The sequence below is a fragment of the Chiloscyllium plagiosum genome, unplaced genomic scaffold (genome assembly GCF_037043375.1).
Source record: "Chiloscyllium plagiosum isolate Xiang-an unplaced genomic scaffold, Cpla_swu_hap1 HiC_scaffold_9, whole genome shotgun sequence".
Taxonomy (NCBI): Eukaryota; Metazoa; Chordata; class Chondrichthyes; order Orectolobiformes; family Hemiscylliidae; genus Chiloscyllium; species Chiloscyllium plagiosum.
Window position 1 is genome coordinate 68,281,514 of NW_028270147.1, and position 27,833 is coordinate 68,309,346.

The 27,833-nt window shown below is 37.9% G+C and overlaps 1 protein-coding gene across 3 annotated transcripts in view; it reads right to left on the reverse strand.

Moving 5' to 3' along the window:
- hmcn1 (hemicentin 1) overlaps window positions 1-27,833 on the reverse strand; it is a 607,098-nt gene that overhangs the window by 327,127 nt on the left and 252,138 nt on the right. For all 3 annotated transcript variants that reach the window (XM_087990747.1, XM_043699541.2, XM_087990748.1), the window contains exons 13-19: window positions 26,393-26,520; window positions 20,922-21,035; window positions 14,283-14,441; window positions 12,704-12,898; window positions 8,545-8,640; window positions 6,454-6,581; window positions 3,628-3,772 (exon numbers count right to left, since the gene is read on the reverse strand). In XM_087990747.1, coding sequence (XP_087846873.1) covers window positions 3,628-3,772; window positions 6,454-6,581; window positions 8,545-8,640; window positions 12,704-12,898; window positions 14,283-14,441; window positions 20,922-21,035; window positions 26,393-26,520 — 965 coding nt within the window. The remainder of the gene's footprint in view (window positions 1-3,627; window positions 3,773-6,453; window positions 6,582-8,544; window positions 8,641-12,703; window positions 12,899-14,282; window positions 14,442-20,921; window positions 21,036-26,392; window positions 26,521-27,833) is intronic.

The following is a 27,833-nucleotide window of genomic DNA, read 5'->3' on the forward strand; positions in this document are numbered from 1 at the left end:
CACTATGGAACACTCAAAATTCCTTGCTGGTTTCAAAGGAACTACTGATCTCCTGTGTTGTTATTGTGAGGGGGAAACACTGGCTTAGAAGTTGAATTGTGCTCTGATCAATCGTGGTGCATTTTATGGGCTGGATGCAGAACAATGGCAAATTGGTCTCCTAGCCTAATGAATAAAGGACTGGAGAGTGTAATTTGTGCCTACAGAGGCAGTTCACTGTTTGCTGGGAAGTTACCAAGGGCTTTTGTACTTTTATATTCCATCTCCTTGGCAGTAAATATCTCAAGGGCAATACGATGTCAGCAATAAATGCTGGCCTGACCAGTGACACACTCATCCATGAACAAAGAAAAAAACAATTCCTTTTGTCATCCTGATTACTTGCTGAACCTACATTCTAATGTTTGGTGTTACATGTACAAGGACACCCAGAACCTCATGTGCCATGTGATTTGCCAGTCACCCTCCATTTCAACAAAAGTTTGCTTTTCTATCATCACCAAAGTGGATAATCTCAATTTTCCATACTATACTTCAAACGTAAAGCCTATTACCTTAACCTATCAATAACCCTCTGCAGTTTTTCAATTTTTACAAAGTTATGTAATTTTACTAGCAATACAATGTCTTAATTGAGAATCTTGATTTTTTTTATGATTTGCATTCAAAAATGGGATGAATTTACGTACAGTTAAATCATCTTTGAAAGGTTTGAATATAGAGTGGAAGTAGTCTCATACTTAATGCTGTGAACAGTATTTTGGAACTGGTGCAAATATGGTGGGGAATGTTAAATGAAACTTCCCAAGGAACCCTTTATTTGCAAATGCAGAGGGGAAGAGAGATGTCCCTTTATGTTAATAAGATAGTAATATATTTTGGTGAAAAGCTGGCCTCTGCTCACTTCTACATCAGTTTTGACATTCTCACCCTTCTAGCCTTGGTTTGGATAATCAAAACTTTGATATGCCTGGCCAAATCTTTCTAAGAGGAACTTAAAATGTTCTAGGGAACTCAACTGTTGTGGCAGGACAAACCTTATTCGAAAAAATGTACTTCTCAATATAGTATTAAGTGTTGATAAAGTTGGCTTTAAAAATAAATTATATTTTGAAATAACATTAAAATTAAACTCTTTTAAATGTGGAGTAGTAAATTTTAATTTGTATTTAGATAAAGCGCATACTAATATATTTTTATGGAGAAGCTGACACAGAAACTTGTCTTTCTCTCAAAGAGGATCTGTCAATTAACCCTCTACTCTAAGTACAGCTTTTCAACCTGTAAAAGCTATTAAGTCAAGGAGATGCTGGCTGAGCAATTAACTTCTTGATGAGAACTCAATATTTACCTACTGAAGCCATTAAGATATAGAAATTATTTTATGTCTGTCAAAAATACACCACCGTTTTCATTGAGCAGATGCTAATCTGGGCTTTAACTGTAGTCTTCATTGACAAACTCGATAAGAGGAATGTGCTTAAAATATGACAATAAACTTAAATCTAAATTCATAAATAATTAGTTATTAGTTCCTTTTATTAAAAAGGCTCAATGCGCTAAGTCTCTGATTTGTATTTATTAACCTAATAACTTGATTAAATATATACTTGTACTTTGCTAAAAGTGTTTTTTTGAACTCAGACAGGATGGTCTCTAAAAGATTTGGGACTGATTATCCTAAACAACAAAATAGTGACCAATCATCTACGGATGCATCATTTGACTTCAGCTGAGTGCAACAAGACAAGCCACATGAAGCATTTGCACAGACACTAACTACATCACGGTGTTCCATGCACAGAGGCATTACCTTCTGCTTATGCATTACTACCTGAAATAGGAGCTGGGTGGCTGGGAAAATGAAGTCTGTACTGGGAACAGAATTGAGTGGCTGTTGGAATTACATGCACCAAGAACAGCAGGTTTCTTTATTCATGCAGGGGATGTAAGCTTTACATTTAAGTATTTATTGTCCATCTCTAGTTGTCCTTGAGAAGGTGCTGCTGAGTAGCGTTCTTGGATTGCTGCAGTCCATATGGTGTCAGTATACTGACAGTGGTGTTATGGAGACAAGTTCTGGGATTTTGATCCAGTGATACTAGAGGAGTGGCAATGTACTTCTAAGTCAGAATGGTGTGTGGCTTGAAGGAGAACTTAAGAGTGATGGTGTCCCATGTCTCTGCTGTCCTTGTTCCTCTTGACAGTAGTGATCATGAGATTGGTAGGTGCTGCCTAAGAGACTCTTGTGAATTGGAGAGCACACAGTGGCCTGCACTTGGAGTGGTAGCCAGGAGACCCAGCTTTCATTTGACTATTTTGTGACTTGTTTTTATAAAAGAAAATTATTAAAATACCTGAAGAACTTTTCTAAATGCACATTCCCTGCACAGCCATCTTTTACACTGCTGCTGCTTTTCACCACTAACCAAAGATGTTGGCTTTCCCTTTGCACATCCAAATTCTTGGTTCCACCTACAGTTGCAATTTAATGAATCACAAATATATAGGATGTTACATTGTGTGCAATTTGAATGTTATGTCTATGAAATGAATTATAAATGATTCAATCTATATACTTGTTACAAGAAGTTTGAAAGCAAACAAACATGGAACTCCAAAATTAAAAGCATATGTTATTTTTCTAATTTATGTTGGCCCTATTCTAAACATTAGGAATGTATGCTCCAGAAGACAAAGTTAGTGAAAAAAAAAACTTTATACATTATACAGAACCTTTGTCAGATTCCATCTGGAATACTTCATCCGGTTTGGAGTACTGATCCTGAAGAAGAATCTATTGACCTTGGAATGGTCACAACAATGATTCAACAGCACAATCCCAACCTTTAAGTGGTGATATTACAAGGGCATGTTACATAAATTTGGTTTTAATGGAGTGACTGAATCAAAATTTTTTAAATGGTAAAGGGGCTTGGTAGAATTGATATGGAGAAACTATTTTAACTGATAGTGGAATGCAGATCAAGGGCAAAATATTATATGTGGAGCAAAACCACATAAGTGAACTCAGTATGCATAAAAATGCTGAAAATAATACATTCTTCAAAAAGAATTGAAAACTTCACAGCTGAGACAGATGAAATTTTGTTTGGTAAAGGTCACAGGGATGTGAAAGTAAGTTAGATAAGTGGAGTCAAATTGCAGAACAGGATGCTGAACAGCCAACTCCATTTTCTGTGGTTCTATGTACAAATATGACAGTAGAAAGTAAGACAAGTATGTTCAGGCATTTCTAAAGTATATATAATTAGTGAAAGGAAAGTTATAAAGGAATAAATCTGATATTTAAGGGATGCAAGGAAAGCTAGCCAGAAAGAATTTTCTATAAGATGTAATTATTTTCTTGTCTTGCCCATCATTACATATCTGGCAAGTTAATTACACTGAACAAATCTTTACAAATGATGTAAATAATTTTCTGTAATAATTAGGTAATGACTGCACAATAAAAACCAACAGTTTCAAAGTATACAAGTACACAGACTGGGGGAAAAAACTGATTACTCTATTCAGCCTATCCCACAGTCTCAATGTCACAAACCACTGAGATTTCAATGTTCCCTCACCATATAATCTCCTGAGTGACCATCGAATAGCACTTACCAAATATATTCACAGTAGTCGTTCTATTCTTTGTTCCAGCCACATTACTAGCCAGGCATGTGTACTTCCCACTGTCACGAAGGCGAATCCTTTCAATATGAAGACTCCCATCCCTACGTATAGTCACATACCCATCTGTTGTCACCTAGAGAAGAGATGGTGAACTTTTCAGCAATAGTGTTTAACTGGCTCATACAATTAAACTATTAATGTCAATGTGTAAGACTTCAAATTCCTAATTCAGTTATGGGAATTAGGTACAAAAGTTTAATTATGACGTGAAAACTATGGAAATGCATAGAAAACTAATGAGTCTGAGGGAGAAAGATGTGGGAATAAGTTTTCTTTGGAAGATCTTTCACTGATGTTCATTTCCCTTCTAATATTTAAGTATACATTTGTCAAACCTTATTCCCAGAACAAATTGCTCTTCTCCCAGCACTGCCGCTTGTTCCAGCTGATTTTCTTCAGAATGTTTCTCTTGGGACCACTGATGATCACGGATGTATCAAGGATACTAACTGCTGACCTGCTTTTGCGCAGCAGCTGTGAATTGTCTTTTGTTCTACCTTTATTTCAGATTTCTAGCCTTTCCCTTTTTGACTTTTTCTTTGGAAATTTAAATTTTGTCTACACCCATGTCCACAGCTTACTCTTGTTTAGGTTCATTAAGGTGTGGAGGGGAAACAGGTAGTAATGATTGCATTGTCTTTAAAACATTTTACAGTATACATGAACGTGCAACATCCATTTCCATCTGGAATCACTAAAGTAGCATTTTTTCCCAATTATATGTATATTTCTAATAGAATATCAATTCTATATAATCAAGCTTTATTGCTTCATTACTTCAAAATTTTGTACTCTAAGGCTAGACTCTGCACAACCTTGTATATTACATAATGATATACTTCCATTCTCAATCATGTTCACACCAACTTGAATTAGATAATTCTCTATGCTATGCAGTTTGATAGCCACGGAGTGTTCTTGGTGTGTGCCAAATATTGGGTAATTTTGAGTTTCATGTGGAAAGGTTGTAAGGGAAACAAAACACTTTTCACCATGCTGCTTAACCATTCAGTCAATTGATTCTGAAATGGAAACTAATTTACTATTGCCTAATGAGCCAGCTTTGTCTCTGCAACACTGGAAAAGGAAATTGGAGTAGAGATCTACTTAGCCAGCTCTCCACCTGCTCTGCATTTAATATACATTTCTAGCATGATCCCTGGAGTTCACAGGCATTTCCTACCTTAAATAGGTGGAAACATTATATTTCCTGAGTTTAGTGGGCAAATACTCAAGAGCAGCATTGCCAGTAAAGAAAAGGAGGTTAAGAGGTTAATGTTCAATTCTAGAATAGTACATTCAAATTATGTGAACTCAAATTCAGCTGGGTTAAGGGACAGGAGGAAAATCAATCTGCAGAATTTTCTGAAATTACCAAACAATATATTGGATATGTTGTTGTTCTGCTGTGGAATTTTTGGAGTGGGACTCTTCAGGAGCTAAGCTTGTCCCATAGTACAGAGACGCATACCCTTTAATTACTCTCATTAGTTCAATCACACAGATCTTGGACTAGGAGATGCACCATCTGGCAACTGTCCCCCTGTTGAAATGCACACTTCCTACTCCTAAACCTTGACCAAATATTAATGATGGAGAGATCATGGACTAGATTATTTGTGGAATTAGGAAGCAGGAAGAGGAACAGACATTTTAAAATATTTTAGGTGTTGTTACATTACCATTTTTACCTTTGTACGTTTTAATTGGATTAAAAATTTACCTAAAGTAGTCTACACTAGGTAACATTGATTTCTACTTATTAAAAATTGTCTGTAGTTTGAAGAAACTATTTTAAAATATGGTACCAATCACGCAACCTTTAACCCCAATAATTTCTGTTGAAGGGCTTTTGCCCGAAATGTCGATTTTCCTGCTCCTCTGATGCTGCCTGACCTGCTGTGCTTTTCCACCACCACTCTAATCTAGACTCTGATTTCCAGCATCTGCAGTCCTCACTTTTGCCTCTATGAAAGTGCAGTCCACTTAGTCCCACTTCCCTGTACTTTTCCCGTACCTTTTTAACCTTTTATTTTTCAACTGTTTATCCACTTGTCTTTTCATGAGGATTTTGAATCCTTACATAAATTTTGTTTACTGCTTTGTACATCATAAACAATCTGCATGAAAACGTACCTATATTAATGAACTCATCTTTATATTCACAAAGTATCAAATCACTGGCCAATGAAATTGCTTTTAATTCCATTGCCCATTGATACCTGTCATCTAACATATTTCTTTTGGTCTTCTCTGTTATCAAAACTAGTTTCCTGTCATTACTCGGGTTCTCACCCCAAGTGTCATCGCAGCAAACCTGTACTTTCTTCAAGTTCTTTTCCTGAAGGAAGGCTTCTCATGGCGCACAATTGTAGTAGCAGCCTAACAACCTTTATTAACCTCTAGCATACGAGAAATGGAGGAAGTTTTGCACAAAGCATCATGTGTTAGCTAAAGTCTCTGCTTCCATGCAATGTTTTTTTTTGATTGAGAGTGCAGCATATTTCAACTTTAAATCTTTAAGAATGTCACCCATACCAATTTTCAGCTGACCCAACAAAAAAACTGTCCAAAGCAAACAAACATGCAAGTTTCCTCATTTCTTAGTCTCAATTCACCTATTTGGCCAATATTTACCATAATTTCATTACATTTCTACAAAAGAATAACAACCAAACCCCAAGTGTAACTAAAAGACAATGTGGTAATGGCCACTGCCCCATTTGACAATTGTACTTTTTCCCCTCTACTCACCTTGAAGTTATTTTTTATCCAACGTCGTTCTGGGAGTGGATTTCCAGCCAATAATACACATGGTAAAGTCAGTGCTTGTCCTTCAATGATATTGACAACTGCTGGACTGATTCCAATTAGTGGTGTGACTGTCAGGAGGGGGAAAAAAAAAATCTAACTCACTGAACCTAGAAATGATAACCAGCATATTCAAATTTGTAGAACAAAAGGATGTGGAATTCTTACAATTGTTTAATTGGAGGTTATAATAAGGAATCTTATTAAATAGAAGCTTATGGAATTCCTAATATGCTTTAAATTGATTCACTTCCAAAAACTTAAGACAGCTTTGCTCTGTGGAAACTATAACACTGTACAAGTCCCCTCTGTCTCTATTTTTTTCATACATTAAGACTGTTTGAACAAAAGCTGATTTATTCTTGAGGAGATTCAAGTTTCTTTGCTATTCTTGGTTTCTCTAGCCTCCCTTCTTGAGATTGATTCTGTAGAATCACAGTTCAGAACAGAAAAATTGCCACACAAAAAAAACACAGCTATTCAGTCTGTCAGGTCTACAATGGCATGTTTCTCCTTTTGCTCCACCTAATTTAATTTTGCTCTCTTGGGCACCATCCATTTTCATTTGCTATTACTCTCTTTCTCAAGCAATTATCTCATCCTATTTTAAAATAATTTATGGATTTTTCTTCAGCAACAGCTTGTGGCACAGAATATCCACATTCAAACACCATTTTGTTTAAATACATATTTCTAACCTTTCCTTACTTTATTTTTGTAATTACCATAACCTTGTGATCTTGCACAAAATAAAATTGGACAGAATATGGAAGAAGGAAAGTTATGAATGTAGTGCATCTATTAACACCAACCAGACTGATAGTGCCAAGTTAAAGTATCATATTTACATTCTGCATGCACGCAAAGTTTTGTCTGCAATACAAGAAGCAATTTCGTTTCTGTTTAGTAGATACAGATGATATTTACTCTCTTATATTCCCGCATGCCCTATGAGGCGATTTTGCACATTGCCACTTTTACACTTTATTAAACTACTGACATTATGCATAATATTTAACTACAAATTCACAAAACATTGATATTCATGTATGTGGGATGTACTAGAGCTTATTTTAAAATTCATTTTACATACATTGAGAGCTTTATCATGATGTTCATTTGATAATAAGGCCCCAATAAATGTCCAATAGATGATTTTTTAAAATTTCTGCACTATTACAGGTACTTTTTTGTAATTAAGAAGTTTAACCGAATAGAATAACTCAAAGAGATTTAACAAATTTGAAACTAATGCTACAACATACAGGAAACACGGAAAACATTTCAAGGTGTTTTAATGAGGCATGAGCACAGAATAGGTGCAAAATCAAATAAAGGCAATTTAGGTCAACAATAGCTTGATCAGAATTGAGTTATAAGGATAGCACTATAGCATGAAGGTTAGACAGATGGAGGGATTTAGAAAGGGTATTGTAGCTGTAAGCTATTGTAAGCTAACAAAATAGAGGGAATGGATAGAAAGTACAGACAATAACGGGAGGAGGGAGAATCTTTAGCACCTTCAATATATTCTTCCTTTGACAATTACTAGGCATCACTTAACACGTTATATATAATTTTCTATTTGTTAAAATAAGCATCACTATCAGGATCCTTGAATATTCTGATACGTTATATGGAAAAACATTGTACCTCACTGGAAATTAGTACTTTTGTTTACTGACATTTAATAGTAGACATTCAGAGAGTTGTTTCCTAATTATCCTTTACAAACATTTAAACTTGTGGAAAAGACCATCTGGATCATCAAACCTGCTCATACACCATAATGTGTGAAGCATCACAGATACCGCCTACTCAGTAGCAGTTGCATAATTTCCCAGGAAAGACAAAGAAAACCCAGAAACAAAACCTAAGTTCATGGTATAAAAATATTCAGACAGTTCCTCTCCAAATTTATGAAAAATCAGAATGGGTATCGCTTCTTATATTGCCTAATATTTAATGTACTGTTTACAAGATGGACCTCTGTTCCAGCAACAACTAGATTTTTCCCACGACTTTAACACTTACCTAGTCCTGTGACTGTCACTGTGACTTCAGCCTGAATCTTTCCAAACTGATTTTCGGCCTCACAGCTGTATGTGCCTTCATCATCCACCCAAAGATCTGAAATGTTAAGATTTACTTGTTATTAATTAATTTATTGTACTAAATGGAGGCGAAAACAACAATTACTTCTAACATTTATGATTCTGAAGTCTGGGTTAGATTTTGTTGTAAGCTTTAGGATCCCAAGGTCAGGACTGAAGGGTGTTCCCAGGCAAGCACTTTTTGAGACCAGCAGACAAACCTCATGGAGGTGACCAATTAGGAGAGCAGGTTTTGTTATGTAAGATAATGAAACACTTAATTTTGAAGATGCATTAAGCTCCACCCAAGCTGATGCCATCTCACAGATCTTCGATAGAGAACTGGCAGTATAGCAGATGGTCCTACAAAGCCAGACACATCATCTCTAGTACCTGACGGTCTTAATAATTATGCCTAACTAGTCAATATAACTTCTATCTGTTGCTATCAGTGTATATTTTGTTCCGGAACGTGAGTGTGTCTTCTCATTAAGAATCAGGAGTAGTTTTTCTGTGTCAATGCTAATTAGATAAGCCCTTGGAAGCTGTACAGAAAGGGGAAATTGGTGAAAGTACGCTACTCCAACCATAGCCACCATTGGTAGGTACTGCATAATATTGATCTATTCAACACAAAGAGAACATTTACAGAAGAATATTACGTTTACCACTGTATAAGAACTCAGCAGTTGAAAATGCATTAATAAACAAACAGTTGGCAGCACTCAAAGAAGTCTCGGCCAGGTAAATGCAGCACTCTGAAAGATAATCTTCACTTCAAAACGAGTAAAATAAGGTTTGGAATAAATATCAACTAGTCACAAAAAGACATGACCCCTATCACTAATATCCTTACATACAGATGGGGAAGGACACCACTTCAACTGGGACAACACATTCATCCTAGGACAAGCCAAAATATAGTACCGCTATAATACAGTTGAAAAGACTTGCAGCCAAAGAGAATATTGCAACATTGCTATAACACATTGTTATAAGTTTGAAGAGATTTTAAAACAAGTAGAATAGCATTGAATTAATGCAAAATGACATGCACAAGAATTCCTAGAAGCATGGCATTCCAATTGGAACTCTATCAACAAACGCATTCACTTGGATCCCATTTACCACCCTCTGAGAAAAAGAACAGGAAATGACATCACCACCCCAAGGAAACCTAAACACATAAATAGAAAGCATGCCATAACACCAGTGCTTCACTGGAGACTCACTGTTGATGTTACCTAGTATGGTGATGAAATATCTGAAAACAAGCCTTCCAGTTCAGCGAGCAAACTTACATCCAGATTCTCAACCGTAGTTACAAATCTTCTTCAAACTCACTAACATGAAGAGAGTAAAAACCAGTCCTACCACAAAGTGAGACAATCTTTGAAGAATAAGGTTCTGTGGGAGCAATTTGGTGCTCCATGTGTGAAGTTGAAAATCACTGTGGACCAGGCAACAATTTTGAAATAACAGCACAGAAAACAGACTAAGGAGGATAGAAATGAAGGGGAATAAATTATTGTTTAAACCAAGTATGACCAGCATTCTGAACATACTTCATGAAACACAGCAACAACAGCCTCAACAAGGGACAGAACATTAATTTATACCAAGGTCACAATATCAGAAACATCAGAGTACATTTAAGGCAATGAAAGAGAAATTTAAAAGTTTCTGAAGACAAAGTCTAAATGAAGAAGATAGAAAAACTTAAAAGTTGTGATAAGATCAGGACATACGTAATTTAAAATCATTATTTCAGTGGGAAAATAAAGGCCAAAGGCAAAAGTTTATTTTTAAAAATGTGCTAGGTGATATGCATTATGTTTTAGATGATGAAAAGAGAGAATATATTCATTTCACCAGTGAAGAATTGAAAGACTCCATCTAGGCAGAAATCTAGTCAGTAAAACTTTCATTTTGTCTGCAGGAGTCAGCATACCCCCATTTTGATAATTTAAAATCTCTAGTAATTATTTAACAGAAGCTGAAAAGAATTAAAACAGTACAGTATTGCCATGATACAGAAGTTAAATATTAGAAGAATATAGTACTGCTGTAAGATAGTTGAAAAGGCTTGCAGCCAAAGAGAATATTGAAACATTGCTATAATACATTGTTATATGTTTGAAGGAATTTTAAAACAAGTAGAATAGATTTAATGCAAAATGGCATCCTTTAAAAGTATCAGCATTTATCTAGGGTTCTTACCTATGGCCACATTGAAGTTAAACCTGCTCCATAGTAATAACATCTCTGAACAGGCTGACTAGAAACCATCTTCATTTATTACAGAATTATTAAATCATTGAGGAAAATGCAACTACTGTAGATTCAAAATGCTTTAAAATAATTTTTAAAAATCATGTTGAAGGAAGAGCAGAAATATTGTCATCATTGTTAATGCCAAAGGTAGACCAAACAGAACACAAAATTGGACATCTTAGTGAAAGCAGTTCTTAGCTCACAAAATTGCTTTAAACTCAAATATTTAACTACATGCAGAACAAAATCCACAAGTTGAAGGAAAGAGTTTTATACTTGAACACAGATATACCAGCAGGTTGAAAGGTAAGATTTGCTTAAATAAAATGGAGATGAGCTGCATAAAATGTCATGGCAGCCAAATCAATGTCCACAGATTCAGGACATAGTTATGAAGAAATTACCTCATTTAAAGAATGTGGCAAAGAAAAAGAAACTTGTTTCAACAGAGCACCCATCTTTCATGATGGATTTCTACAAAATTAGAAGTCCTCCAGATAATGTTGGAGGGCAGCAGCTTGTGTTTGCAGGGAGGAAAATTCCTTTAGACAATGTAATGAACCGACTATTCGGTCTAACATTAAATGATATCCTCCACAAAGGACATCATGAGATAAAACATCCTCCAGTGCAGTAATGATTTACTGAAGATCAAAATTATTCTAACAATGTACACAGTTTTGAGTGAATAAGGAAGAGTCCAGCATGATGCAGTCATGGCGACAGACCTTATCATCTTTGGGAGTCTTTGTAATTATGCTGAACTAGTCAATATAATTTGTATCTGTTATCATGCAACAATTTACATTTTGTTCTGTAATATGAATGCCTCTCTTCATTAGATATGGAGCAGATTATCCTCTATCATTGCTAATTAGATAGGCCCTTAAATTAAACATAGAAAATAGGATGTAGGGCTCTTGTGATGCCGTGGTAGTCTCCCTACATCTTGACGAGGAGGCCTGGGTTCAAGTCCCACCCGCTTCAGAGGAGTGTCATAACATCTCTAAATAGGTTGATTTTAAAAATGTCTATATCAAAGGATTGAATGGCAGTTTGACTTATTTAAAATAGTAAAAAGGAGAATTGATGGTAACACACTACTAAAGCAAAAGCCACGAGTGGTTGACATGACACAAGACAAAATACATTAAAGACTATGCAGAGATGTTATTTTAAAAAGGCTAAAAGAAAATACATTTACTAGTCAATGTTCTGAAAAACAATGGATAAGATTTAATGTATTTTCATAAACCACCAGTTTTCTTTTTGACAACATCAAATTGCTGATAGCTGTAGAGTGACGAAAGAACATTCAAACAAGATTTCAGTTCGGACAGAAATCAAGCTTTACCCGAATCTTCAAGCAGTTCAGCCTTTCTAGATTTACAAGGCAAATAAAATACGAGATGTGGAAAATTCATCAAATTCCCAAGAACGTTAATCAAGACAAAAGACAGACAAACTTGCAGCCTGCCTTATTGCAACTTTCAAGCTTTCCTTTCTTCAGATCTCCCTTAGTTTATGAAACAGAAACCAAATCTAGAAAGGTTACAAGGCAACCATTAGCACAGCAACTCCATAGTCTCTTCCAAAGCCAGACTTTGCCAAGAATTAAGGGTGATAAACCTTAATTCCTCTGGATTACTGATTCTGTGATATTCCCACTACACTACAGTCTCCCCTCAATTTCACACAAAGCTCATTAGGGAGAGTTACATGTCTATTCAGGACTTCACTTTTAGATGATATTTCAGGTTATAAATTCAAATTTAAGAGTATGAGGAATATTTGAAGGCAGCATGCAATAGTTTCAAGTGACTTACTGTGAAAGAAAAGGCTTCCTGTTCTCAACTGAGTCACTGAACTGATTCCAGTGTGCCTGGAAAAGAGTGACTCCCTATCCAACCGTTGCCATCTGATTCGTGGTTTGGGGTAACCCTGTGCCTGACAAGGCAGAGTCAGGTTTGAACCAATGTCTGCTGAAATATCCAGGGGCGTTTGTGAGAAAACAGGAGATGCTATGGAAAAAGATAGTTGAACTTCATTAGAGTGGGTCTGTTTACATACAAAAGAAAATCAATAATAAATTCAAAAGGAACTGCTAAAGTTTGTCAGATTTCTCTCTAATTCCCACATGCACAGAGTAGTCGCAGAGATAAATGTAACTTTTGATCAGACAAAAAGACTTCCAATATAATTGACAATAATTCTCCTAAATTCACATTGCACTTGTGAAGACCAGTGAGTCTCAAAATGTCATTGTTAATGACGAGGCAGAAGATACGACAAATGTTCACAGTTTGATACATGAAAAGAATATTCAGAGTGTTTGGATGAAGATGGGCGGTGTAATAGGAAGGATAAACTTTGATGAAGCAAATGATCTTTTCTAATTCTTTTATCTCATTTTGGAACTAGTAGCTCCTCTATGGTTTTGCTCTCAGTGATTTGAAATTCTGGAGTACAGTTATAAATTTTAGGTGCTATCCTGGCCTCTTGCTTAAATGTTACTTAACAAAATAGGCAATTCCTGCATAAATCAGATTGACTTCAATTCAGTAATGAGCTTTTCTGCCTTCTCTAGCATCTCTTAATTTCAAAGCTTCTTTTCTAAAATGCGATGAATATAAAATGCTTATTATCCTTCATCTGTTAATAGCACTGCATACTTTTCTAATGTAAATATCTAATAATCTTTGACTTCAAGATGCATATCAATTTGCTATACTGTGGTGTTTTCAGAATCCAGTTGATTCTTAGAGTTGTTTTCTTCCAGAAGTTAACCTATCCAAAAGTTAAAGTGATGTAAAACAAAATTGGACAATATAATCCAATATAATCTAACTTCTGTGGAAACATACTGTGGTGAAATATTCCTTGGAAATGTGGAATTTTTGCAAAGTTTTAGGATTTATGACTTCATTGTACTCATAAAATTGTGCATACTAATTTAAATATCTCAATGGAGCATTTTGGAAGCAAGCTATGGGCAAGTGAATTTTGGGTAATTTTTTTTTAGAATCCCAACAGTGTGGAAACAGGCCCTTAGGCCTAACAAGTCCACAGTAACCCTCCAAAGAGTAACTCACCCAGACCCATTCCCCTACTACTCTACATTTACCCAAGACTAATGCATCTAACCCACACATCCCTGAACACTATGGGCAACTTAGCACAGCCAATTCACCTAATCTGCACATCTTTGGATTGTGGGAGGAAACCGGAGCACCTGAAGGAAACCCAGGCAGACACAAGGAGAATGAATGGCTTGAGAAAAATAATCTTTGAAAATTGAAATCAACACCAGTAGTAGTGAAATGGGGAAGGAAAGAAAATTATAAAGCTTGTGACAGCACTGAAATGTCAATTAAAGCAAACAATGAATTTGTTATAGAAACCTACAACCGACATCCAATGTGACCTGACCAGATGCTCTTCCTGCATCATTCTCGGCCACACAGGTATAGTCTCCTGCATCCAGATCCTGAGTTCCCTGAATCTTCAGAATACCTTGATGACTATCAATGCTCAGAAAATTGGAAGGACTCAGCTCAAGGTCACCTGAAGTCATAAAAATGTCAACAAATAAATATGTTAACAGGCAGAGAATCATTACACATTAGTTACAACTTCTGTTAGACAATGATGTAATTGTACAATTAGTGTTTTGGCATATCCGAACTGGCTAAAAGCGAGAAGACTCTTGTCTAAAGGAAGAATTATAGTGCATCTATTATATAGTTAGCATGTGTTTCACTAGTTACACCAGCACCAAGGTTATTGGAATTTTGGCAGCATGTTAGTCCAGCATTGTAGTTAGACTCATGAAGCCTGAAACTTTCACTCTAATTTGCTTTCATCAAATCTTTGTGGATAAATGATTACAAAGTTTGGCAACAAATATTTGGCCGTCAATTGCCTGCTTTCCACTAGTAAGTCTGTCAAAACCGTCCCTGTTAACAGAAGACACATAGCTGTCTTATTTTTCACAAGCCTAATTAAAAATATTTTAAAATGCTTCATGAATCATAATAAAAATCTTCACATTTATCAAAATGCTAAGAGATAATAAAGACATTAATTGCAGCAAATTTCTATCTTGTAAACCAATATAAATCAATCGTAAAAGTTGTAATCTTATGACAATGAAATAATGGCTTATATTTATTTGAGGTGCTGTCAGTAGTTTTTGAGCTGGGAGCAAATCTGATCTTCAGTGTATATTTTTCAATCAAACTGTTCCTGGGTAACTTTATTGGACACACATGATTATAAAGAAACAGGCAGACAGTGCAGTGCAGAAGTCCATTAAAGCATTAACCGAACGCATCATGAAATGTACTGCAGATGGCAAAAATCTGATATAAAATTGTGCTAGAAAAAAACCCAGCAGCCCTGGCAAAATTGCAATGAGAAGCAGGAGATAAGTTTTGAGTCGAAGATGACTCTTTTTTTGGAACTGGTGACAATGCTGCTCCTTTAACAAGGTTATGTTGTCCTTGGTTTGTTCTCCAGAGAGGTCATAAAAGACACAGACTCTGAGAAGTCTGTGTTTGGATGGGTTTTAGGGCCAGTTTGATTATAGCTAATAGATACTGCCTCAGGCAAAAGGCTTTTACGTTTAAAAAAAACACTTGTACAATGAAAAGGAGAGCAGCCAGTTCTCTCAGCTGAGCCTACCTCGGCTTTGGTTTGGTTTTAGAACTATAGTGTTTTTGAAGCTGCTGGACCCAAAGAAGCAGGTCCATGCTAGTACTCTTTCACTGCCTTCTCTCTTGTAAGACTCTGGGTTTGATTTTACGTTTTGTGCCAAGGAGTGTTTATGGAGATTCTTGCAAGTATTGGAACAGCATCATTAAATTGGGATAATCTGTTGGGTTTTCGGATAGGTTAGGTTATTCAGTATTCTGCTCTCTTTTGTTTGTGTTTCATTTGATAATCTTGTAAATAAGTTCTGTTTTAGAACTTAGAACATGGCAGTGCGATTACAGGCCCTTCGGCCTTTGACACTGCACCGACTTGTGGAACCAACCTGAAGTTGGTTGAAATAATAGTGTAGGATAGGTAGATATCCTACACTATTCCATTTTCATCCATATGTTTATCCAATGACCATTTAAATGTCCTTAAAGTTGGTGAGTCAACTACTGTTGCATGCCACTACTACTCTCTGAGTAAAGAAACTACCTCTGACATCTGTCCTATATCTATCATCCCTCAATTTAAACTATGTCCCCTCATGCTAGCCATCACCATCTGAGGAAAAAAACTACTTAGTTTTCTTTAAAACTAAGGAGTTTCATCAGCTGCATCTTTCCTGGAATATCTGTGTTACACCTGCTTAAAACAACTAGCAAAGTTAGGAACTGTGTTACTTTCTTGAAATGTTTTGAGGGTGTCTGGCCTGGTCCATAGCAAACCTAATGCATTATCACACTTCGAAGGCAAACTTAGAGCTAGCTTCCAAGACAACATAAATCAGTGGGTAGAATCTACCCAGTTCCTACATGGAGCGAGCAATGGCCAGTCAGTTGGAAAATCGTGGCAAGATCAGAAAAATGTCTAGAGAAAATGTCCAATTTAACAGCAAGTTGAGAATCTCACCAAACAAAAAGAGTGGCAAGAGGCCTACTTACATGCATTAACATCTCATCATTACCTAATTTATATGCAGTTTGTTATTTTACCAGGCAATGGAGAGAAACTATTTGGCAACAATTCCCCAACATGGAAGTCTGACAGGTACCTGGTGGCTCCAGCAAGCCTTTTGTTCCTCCAGGCCTTCAGCTTTTGTGATGCAAATCCCAAAATGGTCATGGCAGTGGGAAGCACTTTTGCTGCTGGTTTATTTGGTAATATTCATCCCAGTGTTTTGAAAATCATTTGAAGTACCATTGAGCTTCAGGATGGTCAGTAGTTCATTCACCCCTAGCCACAGCTGATCTCTGTTTTTTAAAAAATATAGCAAAACCTCATTTGTCGACTCATCTAGAGAAATGCTGGAAGTGGAGAGTGTGATGCTGGAAAAGCACAGCAGGTCAGGCAGCATCCGAGCAGCAGGAGAATTGACGTTTCAGGCATAAGCCCTTCATCAGGAAGGACTTATGCCTGAAGTCCTTCCTGATAATGGGCTCATGCCTGAAGCCCTTCTTGATAAAGGGCTTATGTCTGAAACAATGATTCTCCTGCTCCCTGAATGCTGCCTGACCTCCTGTTCTTTTCCAGCACTACACTCTTGACTCTGATCTTCAGCATCTGCAGTACTCACTTTCTCTTAATGCTGGAAGTGGCTAAGACATAAAAGGGACAGAGCTTACAAGTGGGGCCGGTGGACTGACAAAAATTCAAAGGTTTTAATAAAGATGTTGGACTGAATCTCAAGTTTTTTTTTGTCTAGCTTCACTGAAGGCTTCTATCGGTGAGGCCTAGCAGGTTTTCTCACTGCATCTTAACAAACCCACTTCATAAACCAGCTATTCCACCACTATGGCACCTCTCTAGCCCAATTCTAGCCTGAGTCTATCAACCACCATTCCCAGAACGCTGCTCACCAGGAATCCTACAAAGACCAGCACCCCAAAGCCCAAGCCGATGTGTACCTGGACTAGCATTCCGAAGCTGTCATGCTCAATGGTGGGCAGTCACTCCAAAGCTGTCAGACAAGGGGAAATTCTCTGTTAACTGATTTTCTGTTAGGGATCTGTTCCAAAGGAGAGCATTCCTCTCCCTGGAAGACCACAGAGTAGTCCACACCTCAAGACCCCAGCATGCCGGTCCAAGAAGACCACCTGTGTCAGTGTTGTTTCTATGGTCTAATGGCTAATAGGTGGTCAATGATCTTTTCTATTCTGCCAGGCAAAGTACTACACTTTTCTCTCTGCTTCTTTACACTTACTGTCTCTGGTACTGCACCCACCCCCTGCACTGCCACTGTCACAATTGCAAGCAGCTTCTTCTCGTTTTCGCTCTCATTCCACTCCCACCCCAGCCCCGCACCCTCCAACAACACCAGCCCTGCAAATCCTTTATACTGTCTCCACACTCCATCTAAACACCTCATCATCCTTTGACCACCGATATCAGGAGTAACTGCTGCGTCAGATACATTCACTGAATCCTCTCCCCTTCACCTATTACTGGAAAAAGCAGGCATAATATCACAGAAAGAGCCAGGACAGTAGAGGGGTACCTGGCATTAGGCTCCTCACTTCCTACAAGCAGAGAATCTTGCCCCTTGCAGGAGAAAACTAGCACGACTTCTGCAGGAAAGTCTAAATAGCCATGTCCCACAAAGTACCACTCTACATGACACTGTAAATTTCTCACTACCCCACTGTCAGCATCATTCATAGAACACAGAACAATACAGCGCAGAACAGGCCCTTCTGCCCTCGATGTTATGCTGACCTATAAATTAATCTAAGCCCATCCCCCTAAACTATCCCATCATCATCCATGTGCTTATCCAAGGATTGTTTAAATGCCCTTAATGTGGCTGAGTCAACTACATTGGCAGGCAGGTCATTCCATGTCCTTACCACTCTCTGAGTAAAGAACTTACCCCTGACATCTGTCTTAAATCTATCACCCCTCAATTTGCAGATATGCCCCCTCGTAGAAGCTGATGTCATCATCCTCAGAAAAGACTCTCACTGTCCACCCTATCTAATCCTCTGATCATCTTGTATGTCTCTATTAAATCCCCCCTTAGCCTTCTTCTCTCCAATGAGAGCAGACCCAAGTCCCTCAGCCTTTCCTCGTACGATCTTCCCTCCAGATCGGGAAAATCTCCTCTGCACCTTTCCCAATGCTTCCACATCCGTCCTGTAATGGAACGACCAGAACTGTACAAAATATTCCAAGTGAGGCCATACTAGCGTCTTGTACAGCTGCAGCATGATATCACGGCACCGGAACTCAATCCTTCTTCCAACAACACCTAACACACCATATTACTTCTTCATAGCATTATCAACCTTGGTAGCAACTTTCATGGATTTATGTACATGAACATAAAGATCCCTGTGCACATCCATGCTACCAAGAATCTTTCCATTGACCCAGTATTCTGCCTTCCTGTTATTCTTCCTAAAATGAATCACCTCACATTCATCTGCATTGAACTCCATTTGCAATCTCTCAGCCCAATGCTGCAGATTATCCAAGTCCCCCTGCAACCTGCAATATTCTTCCACTATGGCCACCACTCGAATGACTTTAGTGTTATCTGCAAACTTACTAACCCATCCACCTATGCCTGCATTCAAGTCATTTATAGAAATGACAAACAGCAGTGGTCCCAAAACAGATCCTTGTGGCACACCACTAGTAACCAGACTCCAGGCTGAAATTTGTCTTTTTCAAACCTAGTTTGGTAGAAATGCTGGATCGAATTAAAAGTAGGATTGTAAACATGTTAGTTATACAATCCACTTTCCAGTTAGTCTAAAATATAAATAACAAAGACTCCTGTATACAGTATCCTGTTACCAACCCAGCGTTGTCACTTGTTTTAAAAAAAGTCTTATTTTCATAAAAGTGGAACACTTTTTATTAGTTCTGATGAAAAGTTATCAACCTGAAACATGAACTCTGTTTCTCTCTGCAGATCTTGCTTGACATGCTGAGAGTCTGCAGTATTTTCTAGTTCTAGTTCCAATTTCCAGTGTCCACAGAATCTTTGCTTTTGTAATAGTTCTTAAGCTTTTAACTGAATAATAACTTGCAGATGTTTAATTATTTAAATAAGATCTACCATCAATCAACTTCTAATATTGATATGGTGGATTTTGAAAGCAGGATCAGAAACATGCTTACCAGGTAAATTCTGGGCCAACTCCACACCTGAACTGCCTTGTGCTCGGTATATGTTTTAAATGTAAATGCCCCCATTAAGATGTGAGATCAATGCCCAGTGACACATTGCATCCAGGAGACAGCAAGCGAGTTGGGAGCTGCTGCAATTTTGCCTAAGAGAAGCAGAAGCTTCGGAAAATGAGGAGGTTAAAGATGGTACAAAAGTGGCCATGATGCCAAGTCAAAGTATAGCATTTGGCCTGGCTTTAGTTGACCCTTCAAATTTCACAATAAGCAAAGATAGAAACAAACTTCCTTTTGCCCTGTAGCAACCCTGACAGCTGTTCATCTTGGCCCAGAGAATAAGTTAAATCCATTCTCCCTCAGACAGACTCCATCACTATCTTTAATTGAAAAAGCAGGTTTCCTGTTCCCATCAACTAAATGTCATCAGAAATTTTCAAAATGAAATAAAGAAGAAACCAAATCTCAGTTAAACATCTTCAACTTAATTACATCTTTTGGAAGGTTTCACCTGGACTATTTGGGCAATCACCACATGGAGACAATCAGCAAAGGGAGAAAAGAATGTTGTACAAAGACCCTCTTTTGGCATGGCAGTAATGTCCCTGTTCCTGGACCAAGAAACCCAGGTTCAAGTTTCATCTGCTCCAGAGGTTGATTAGAAAAATTTAAAAAAATTGTGCAATTTGTGACACTTCTAACACACTTTAAGGGGGAATCCGATTAGTATTCTGCTAAAATAGTTGACGACAGATTGATGGCAGTAAAGGTGGATAGGTTTATGAAACTTCATCCTTTCAGGGCTCCAGGATAAACAAGTAGGAAAGGGAAGATTATTTTACAGAGTAAAAACAAATGAAAAGCAAATTTTCAAGTATACCCAGGAAACTGAATGCAAGGACAATTCTTTATGGCAAGACTGATCCAACAGATTGATAGTGTGAAGGGCATTTTATGTATCATTATAAGTAGCTATTGAACTGAATCAAAAGTACTATAAACAGGGCTGAAGCAAGCTACACATAACTGAAAGCACTTGAAAATACTTTTCAAAATCCTCAAACCTCTTATTTACAGATGGATAATTAATTATTCCATGCTGTTTTCTGATTACAATAAATTTGTACCAGCAATGCAAGCAGCTCTGAAGGACACACTTCTAACTAGCTTCTCCAAAGCATAGGACTCCATAGCATATTACAATTCAGTTGCTCCTCTCACCTTTGAACCATTTGACCTCTGGCTCTGGAATACCAGTGGTTTTGCATTCCAGAACTGAAGTGTCACCCAGGCCAATTAGGATTTCCTTTCGGACAACAGTGACCTTTGGAGCCTCTGAGAAGAAAATGACAAATTATAATGCCTACATGAACATTTTTCTGAATATAAAATTAAAATCAACCTCTTTTCAACCTCTATCAAATTGTTGTTAGAGACATAAATCTACTCATTCTTTACTGAATAATATAATGTGGAGATGTTTGTGTTGGACTGGAGTGGACAAGGTCAGAAGTCACACGAAACTCGAGTGCTTCAAAAGCCTGTGATTTCAAATAAACCTGTTGGATGATAACCTGGTGTCATGTGATTTCTGACCTTGAATAATATAACTCAAGGACAAAATTATAGTACATAAACCATCTTCAGGTAGTCCATAAGCAATTTTATTTACATCTCAGCCCAACTGACAGTTCAGATTAACGAGTTATTTTTAATTTACAAATAGACACACAAGTTTACAATCTGAACAAAGAAACAAACTACCAGAATTGAATTTTCCCCAATAACGGGTTAGATACATTTGGTATCTTGAGAATAAAACTCAAATATGATGTAAAATAAGAAATCAATGCAAATTTTTTGTCAAAAAAGCTATGATACTGAATGACTGGAGAAATCTCAGGGTGGCACAGTAGTTCAGTGGTTAGAACTGCTGCCTCATAATACCAGGGAACTCAGATTTGATTCCATCCCTAGGTGACTGCCGGTGTTGAGTTTATTATCCCCGTATCTGCGTAGGTATCCTTTGGTCTCCTCACATGATTCGAATTTGCAGGTTAGGTGGATTGGCCATGCTAGATTGCACATAGCATCCAGGGATGTGTAAGTTAGGTAGATTAGCCATGGGAAATGCAGCATTACAGGGATACAGTGGGTCTAGATGGGATGCTCTTTGGAGAGTTGGTGTGGATGCGATGAGCCAAATGGCCTGCTTCCATGCTGTGGAAATCTATGATTCTATAATCCAATGGGTGATCTTCCTGCTACTTATCTGCATGCCACAATCTAACTGCAATGTTATAAAGGACAAGGAGCTGAAGGGTCCCTCTCCAATTCTTCAGCCTATTGATGCCCTTAAGTGCCCAATTAATGTCCCTTAAACACCTTATCCTGCTGCCATCAATATTTTATGCATAGCAGGGAACACCTAATCATACATGAACCCTTGGCAACTTTCGCTGTGTGGGTCAGATTCAGGCAAGTTGGTGGTGGGGAGTTTCATTCGTCGGCCCTCTGGGTTTGGCAGAAACAACCTATTTTAAGGTCATTCCCTCTTTTAACCCTTCCTCCTGGTCTTTTGAATTGGCTCCCGCACCCCCTTGTTACAGTGTAAGCTTTACAACGTCAATAACTTCATGGATTGAATGGGTGAACAAAGATAAACTGTTACACACAAAGAATCAGCAATAACTGTCTGGAACAAATGGTTCATGAGATGAAAGGGCAAGGAGAAGCTGTAATAAAAGAATTAAAAGCAACATGTGAATTTACCATCCCTCAGGAGGAGGAGGTGAAACAGCAAAGACAGGCTGTTTCCTGGGAGGCAGGAGACAACACTGCTTGATCATTTGCTGCCTCATGACAAATGGGTAATTAAGATTGCCTGCAGAAGGAATGTCCTGAAATAAAATGATTAATTGCAGGAAAAGCTGTCTTCTAAACAAATAGTTAGCCTTGAAAGTAACAAGGAATGGGGAGCTGCTTCTGATAAGGTTAGAGCCAAAAATACCTGCAGATGCTGGAATACAAGGTAGACAAGCAGGAAGCTGGAAGAACACAGCAAGCCAGGCAGCATCAGCAGGTGGAGAACCTCCTGAGGGAGGTTCACACCTGAAACTTTGACTTCTCCACCTCCTGATGCTGCCTGGCTTGCTGGCTTCTTCCAGCCTTGGTGCTTGGCAAACTACAACTTGAGGTCTCCAAAAGAGTAACCAATGTTGAGGGTGAAATAATCTATTGAATCATCCATAATGTTACACAACAAACTTAAAAGAGAGAAAGTTTTATAAAAATCCAACACCAGAACAATTCAGTGGCAAAACTTCGAAGAACAACACTGCATAAGAATTGAACTTTGAACACTTCCAGAGAAAGACACTGTTGGTTGGTTTCCTGGCCAAGTTCCCCAATTAGAGTTGTAAGGCTTAACTTGATTACTCGAGGGGTCTTAGCTTGGTTGCTACATGTGGTAAAGTTTAAATAATTATTTCAGTACTTACTTGTCTGAGATTTCTGAGTAAGTAGCAGAATTAAAGACCCCAACCCTAGACTTACATGGGCTCCTCAGTGTAGTGTAGTGGAACTGTCTTTGGACACTGGCTTTGGTGGGACTGCAGAGTTGCCAGATAATCCAGTAAATCTCCAGGACCCTTTGCCAAAGAGAAGGGTAGCAGCCTTACAATAAGGCAATTAACACAGTGGCTCAGTGGTTAGCACTGCAGCCTCACAGCATCAAGGACCTGGGTTCAATTCCAGCCTTGGGTGACTGTCTGTGTGGAGTTTGTGCATTCTCCCTGTGTCTGCATGGGTTTGCTCCAGTTTCCTCCCACAATCCAAAGATGTGCAGGTCAGGTGGATTGGCCATGCTAAATTACCCATAGTGTTAGGTGCATTAGTCAGAGGGAAATGGGTCTGGATGGGTTACTCTTTGGAGGGTCAGTGCAGATTTGTTGGGCCAAATGGCCTGTTTCCACTCTGTAGGGAATCTAATCTAAACACTACTCCCAGCAATAAGTTGCTGCAAGGCTGCCACTGGGGTGAGTTCCATGCTGAACATTTAGCCAGGACCCAGTGCTGTTCCCTGATAAAATCCAGCCCAGAAAGTTTAAGGCAAGATTCTCATTCAAATTCAAATCTTAAACTACTTTTAATGGTTTTCAGACCCTAACTACCTACTTTTAAATGGATTTCCCCAATATTTCTTTCACCTCTTTGGCCTATGCAAATTAAGATCCTATGAAATCGCGAGCGATACATCATAATTTTGAGGCACCGTTGGTTGGAACAGTTCAGTGCATTCTGAGACGAGGCATTAACTGGCCTAACCAACATTCCTTAAAAGACAACTGCAACCTGCTCCAAATTTACCTCAAAGCAGTGCAAATTTTGAGAAAATATGTAGCTCAGGTTGAGCTCCAGGTTGTAAGTTTGCTCACTGAGCTGGCAGGTTTGTTTACAGGCATTTCCTCACCATGCTAGGTAACATCATCAGTGAGGCGGAAGTGGGTACTGCAGAAGATTAAAGTGGTGCTGGAAAAGCACAGCAGGTCAGGTAGCATCCGACGAGCATGAAAATCGACATTTCGGGCAAAATTCCTGATGAAGGGCTTTTGCCCGAAATGTCAATTTTCCTGCTCCTGGGATGGTGCCTGACCTGCAGTGCTTTGCCAGCAACATTCTAATCTTAACAACATCAGTGAGCCTCCACTGAAGCACTGGTATTCTTTCCCACTTTCTATTTATGTGTCTTGGTCTCTTAAGGTGCGTGATATGATTTCCAGATTTTTTTTTTAAAGATTGGTAAATGGGGTCCAAATCGATGTGTTTATTGATGGAGTTCTGGTTTGAATGTCAGGCCTCTCGGAATTCCCGTGCATTTCTCTGTTTAGCCTGTCCTCGTTTGAATGCGTTATCCCAGTCAAAGTGGTGTCCTTCTTCATCTGTATAGAAGGATACTAGTGATAGTGAGCCATGTCTTTTGGTGGCTAGTTGGTAGGTTGGTAGGTTTGTGGCCTACCCTTGGCATCATGGTAGCCCACAAACCTACCAAAACACTAAAACAGCTACTGATGAACCTAAAGGATCCTATACCAACAACCAGCAAAACTAATATCATTTACAAAATACCACGCAAGGACTGTAACAAACACTTCTTCAGACAGACGGGCAGAAAACTAGGCGAGATACTTGAATACCAACTAGCCACCAAAAGACATGACCCACTAAGACGCATAAATAGAAAGCAGGACAGAATACCAGCGCTTCAGCGGAGGCTCACTGATGATGTTACCTAGCATGGTAACAAAACATCTGAAAACAAACCTGCCAGCTCAGTGAGCAAATTTACAACTCGAAGTTCAAAGTAGTCTTTATGACTTTTGTTGCATTACAAAGGAACAAGATATTCATGCAGTTTAGATATCTCCATGGTTAGACAGAAGTCTGAACTGCATGAATACCTTACTGATAGAGTGGTAATGACAGTTGGTTGGACAATCGTTGGTATCATATTCTGAATACTTTGTCAATCATGTATTTGAACTCCTGAATGAGGAACAAACATTATCAGAAACCTAACTGCCCATTGCACAGAATATTCAAGTTGCTTATAACATTCAATAAAATAAAAGCACTGCATTATCCAAATATGCTTTGCTGTAATATACCTGGTGTATCGGTAATTTGAAACTCAACTCCAGAAGGCATTTCAGGAATGCTCAATTACTCTGAAATAGTCCATGATTTTTCATTTTATTTATACATATGTAAATAAAAAATAATAACTGCTAATTCTGTCAGGTAGTAAATAATTCCTGATAAGCGATTAATTTACCAAGTGTCAAGTATCACTATTATAGGGTATTAAATGTCACTATTATTGCGTATGGCACATTCATGGTTTATAGGACACACCTCAATTCCTTAACAACCTGTCCTCTCAAACTCTACATCAAACTAACCAGTGTTCAGCTTGTATGCATTAGAGTTTACACCATAATGAATAAGATTAGAGGAGATGAAATTGCCACTTTTCACTTTTTTGGGGGCACATTGAGGATTTGTCTCAGAAGAGGTAATAGTTCAGATGTCTGTAGAAATAAATATAACTTTCTACTATGAAAATTGCAACATTGATAAACTAGAATTAGTTAGAACATTGAGGGGCATAACTTGCACCATTAATTCAACATTTACACTGTCCAGTCATGTTGAAATTTACAAACCTGGTTCTGGCACAATGAGTTCAGCCATTCAACGATGAATTAAGGATCCTGTTCATGGTGCAACAGAATGGCTTAGCAGATCATCAATATGGAATTTAATCCTAACTCCCACATTATTTCTTAAATAACAAATAGTACTGGTTTCTAAAGCAGCTTTGTAATTGTGCTAATGACGACATAATCCTCTTGTATTTAATTATGTGGCACAATTGGAGCCTTCAATTCCCTGACAGTCTGCAACACACTCTCATCCATCTTAAGCCTACAGATAATGATAAATGCTGCATTCCCAATGGGGTGCCGCTTCCAGCAGAAACTTAGATCCAAAATTTGATCCACAGCTCTGTAGGACGAGGTTTTTGAACCATTCACTGCTAAAGTACGATTACTTTGGGAGTGAGATCAGAGAGGTTACTTTTTAGACCTTTACACAGTTACACATAGAAATACAAGGACTTTTACACAAACCTATGTACGTGAGAACGGATGCTTCTCGGTCTGTCCCTGCAGGATTACTGGCCAGGCAGGTATAAACTCCAGAATCCTTCTGGGAAGCATGTCTAATAATTAGACTTCCACCTTTACTTAGCATATGCCTTTAAAATACAAAGCATAGTGAGATACCTTAGATGCATATTTGTTAGGTTAAAACATGTTTATAATTGAACACTGTACACTTAAAAACATAGACCAATTACAAAAACAAAATTATTATTTTATTAACAAGTGAACAGATGGAAAGATCCTTTCTTAGTTCTGTTTTCACCTTCTGACAGGACTAACACAACATCTGGCATGGTTCAATTGGTGCTGTGTCGCTAACAAGTGATTCAAGCAGTCCTATTCAGGTATATTCTTAATTATTAAACATCAGTGGCTCAATCATTTGGGATTGAGGGGGTTTGATGTCTTATCATTAGAACTGATCAATGCTGTTGCTATCTGATATTTTCATTCACATATGCGCTTTTCGGAGTGGTGATGAATCATGAACAGCATCACTGGCTCATTTCCCCCCCGTAAACCCTTAAGGAGGCTGTGTTTAGTTGATGAACCAGTGTTTCTGCCATAAATAGAATGGTTTACCTCATTGCAGACTAAAAATGAACTTGGGGCTTCCCTTCTGTGTGGCTTAATATTACATTTAGTAGGTGCTGTTCACGAACTGAATTTAGCAAAGAAATGTTAACTTTAATGATTTGATCAGATTAAACTTCAGAAGCTAAGAGGTTCAACAAGTAAGATTCATGCTCCTACTAAACTCTATTTTATTTCAAGTTGCAAATACTAACAGATCCAGGTTTCCTGTTTAAAGATTTATTATTTAACAGCCTGTCTGTAAAACTCATACAGGGAAAGTCAACAAAGAAATAGTACATAAGTCGAATGAAGTTTCCTTGGTGTTGAGGGTCAAATGACAAGTTCATGAACCGTTGTTTGGATACTCAAGGTATCAACTGACCTCATGGCATTTTCAATGTAAGGGAATCAAGGCATATGGGGATCAGATGGGCAAGTGGAACTGAGATCAAGGATCTGCAGTGATCATACTGAATGACAGAACAGGTTCAAGGGTCCTAACACCTTTATTCTGTTCTTATATTATCACTTATGAAAGCAAAACTATTATTCAGTTTTTCTGACTTTCACAATTAGTCACTAGATGTTTTTACAGCATAATTTCAGTTTTCACATGGACAGTTCTAGTCACATGGATTACAGTTTGTTTTTAAACATGTATAAATAAATGCAAACAACATTTAAAACAGGTCCCCTTGATTTACAATGTTTAAAATTTCTGTTGCCAAGGCAATAATTCTTCAAATATCTAATATTAATTCCTCCTACCTCCTTAGTCAGTTTTTCAGGCAGAACCATTCTGTCTGACCCACAACTGAGTTAGTGTTCT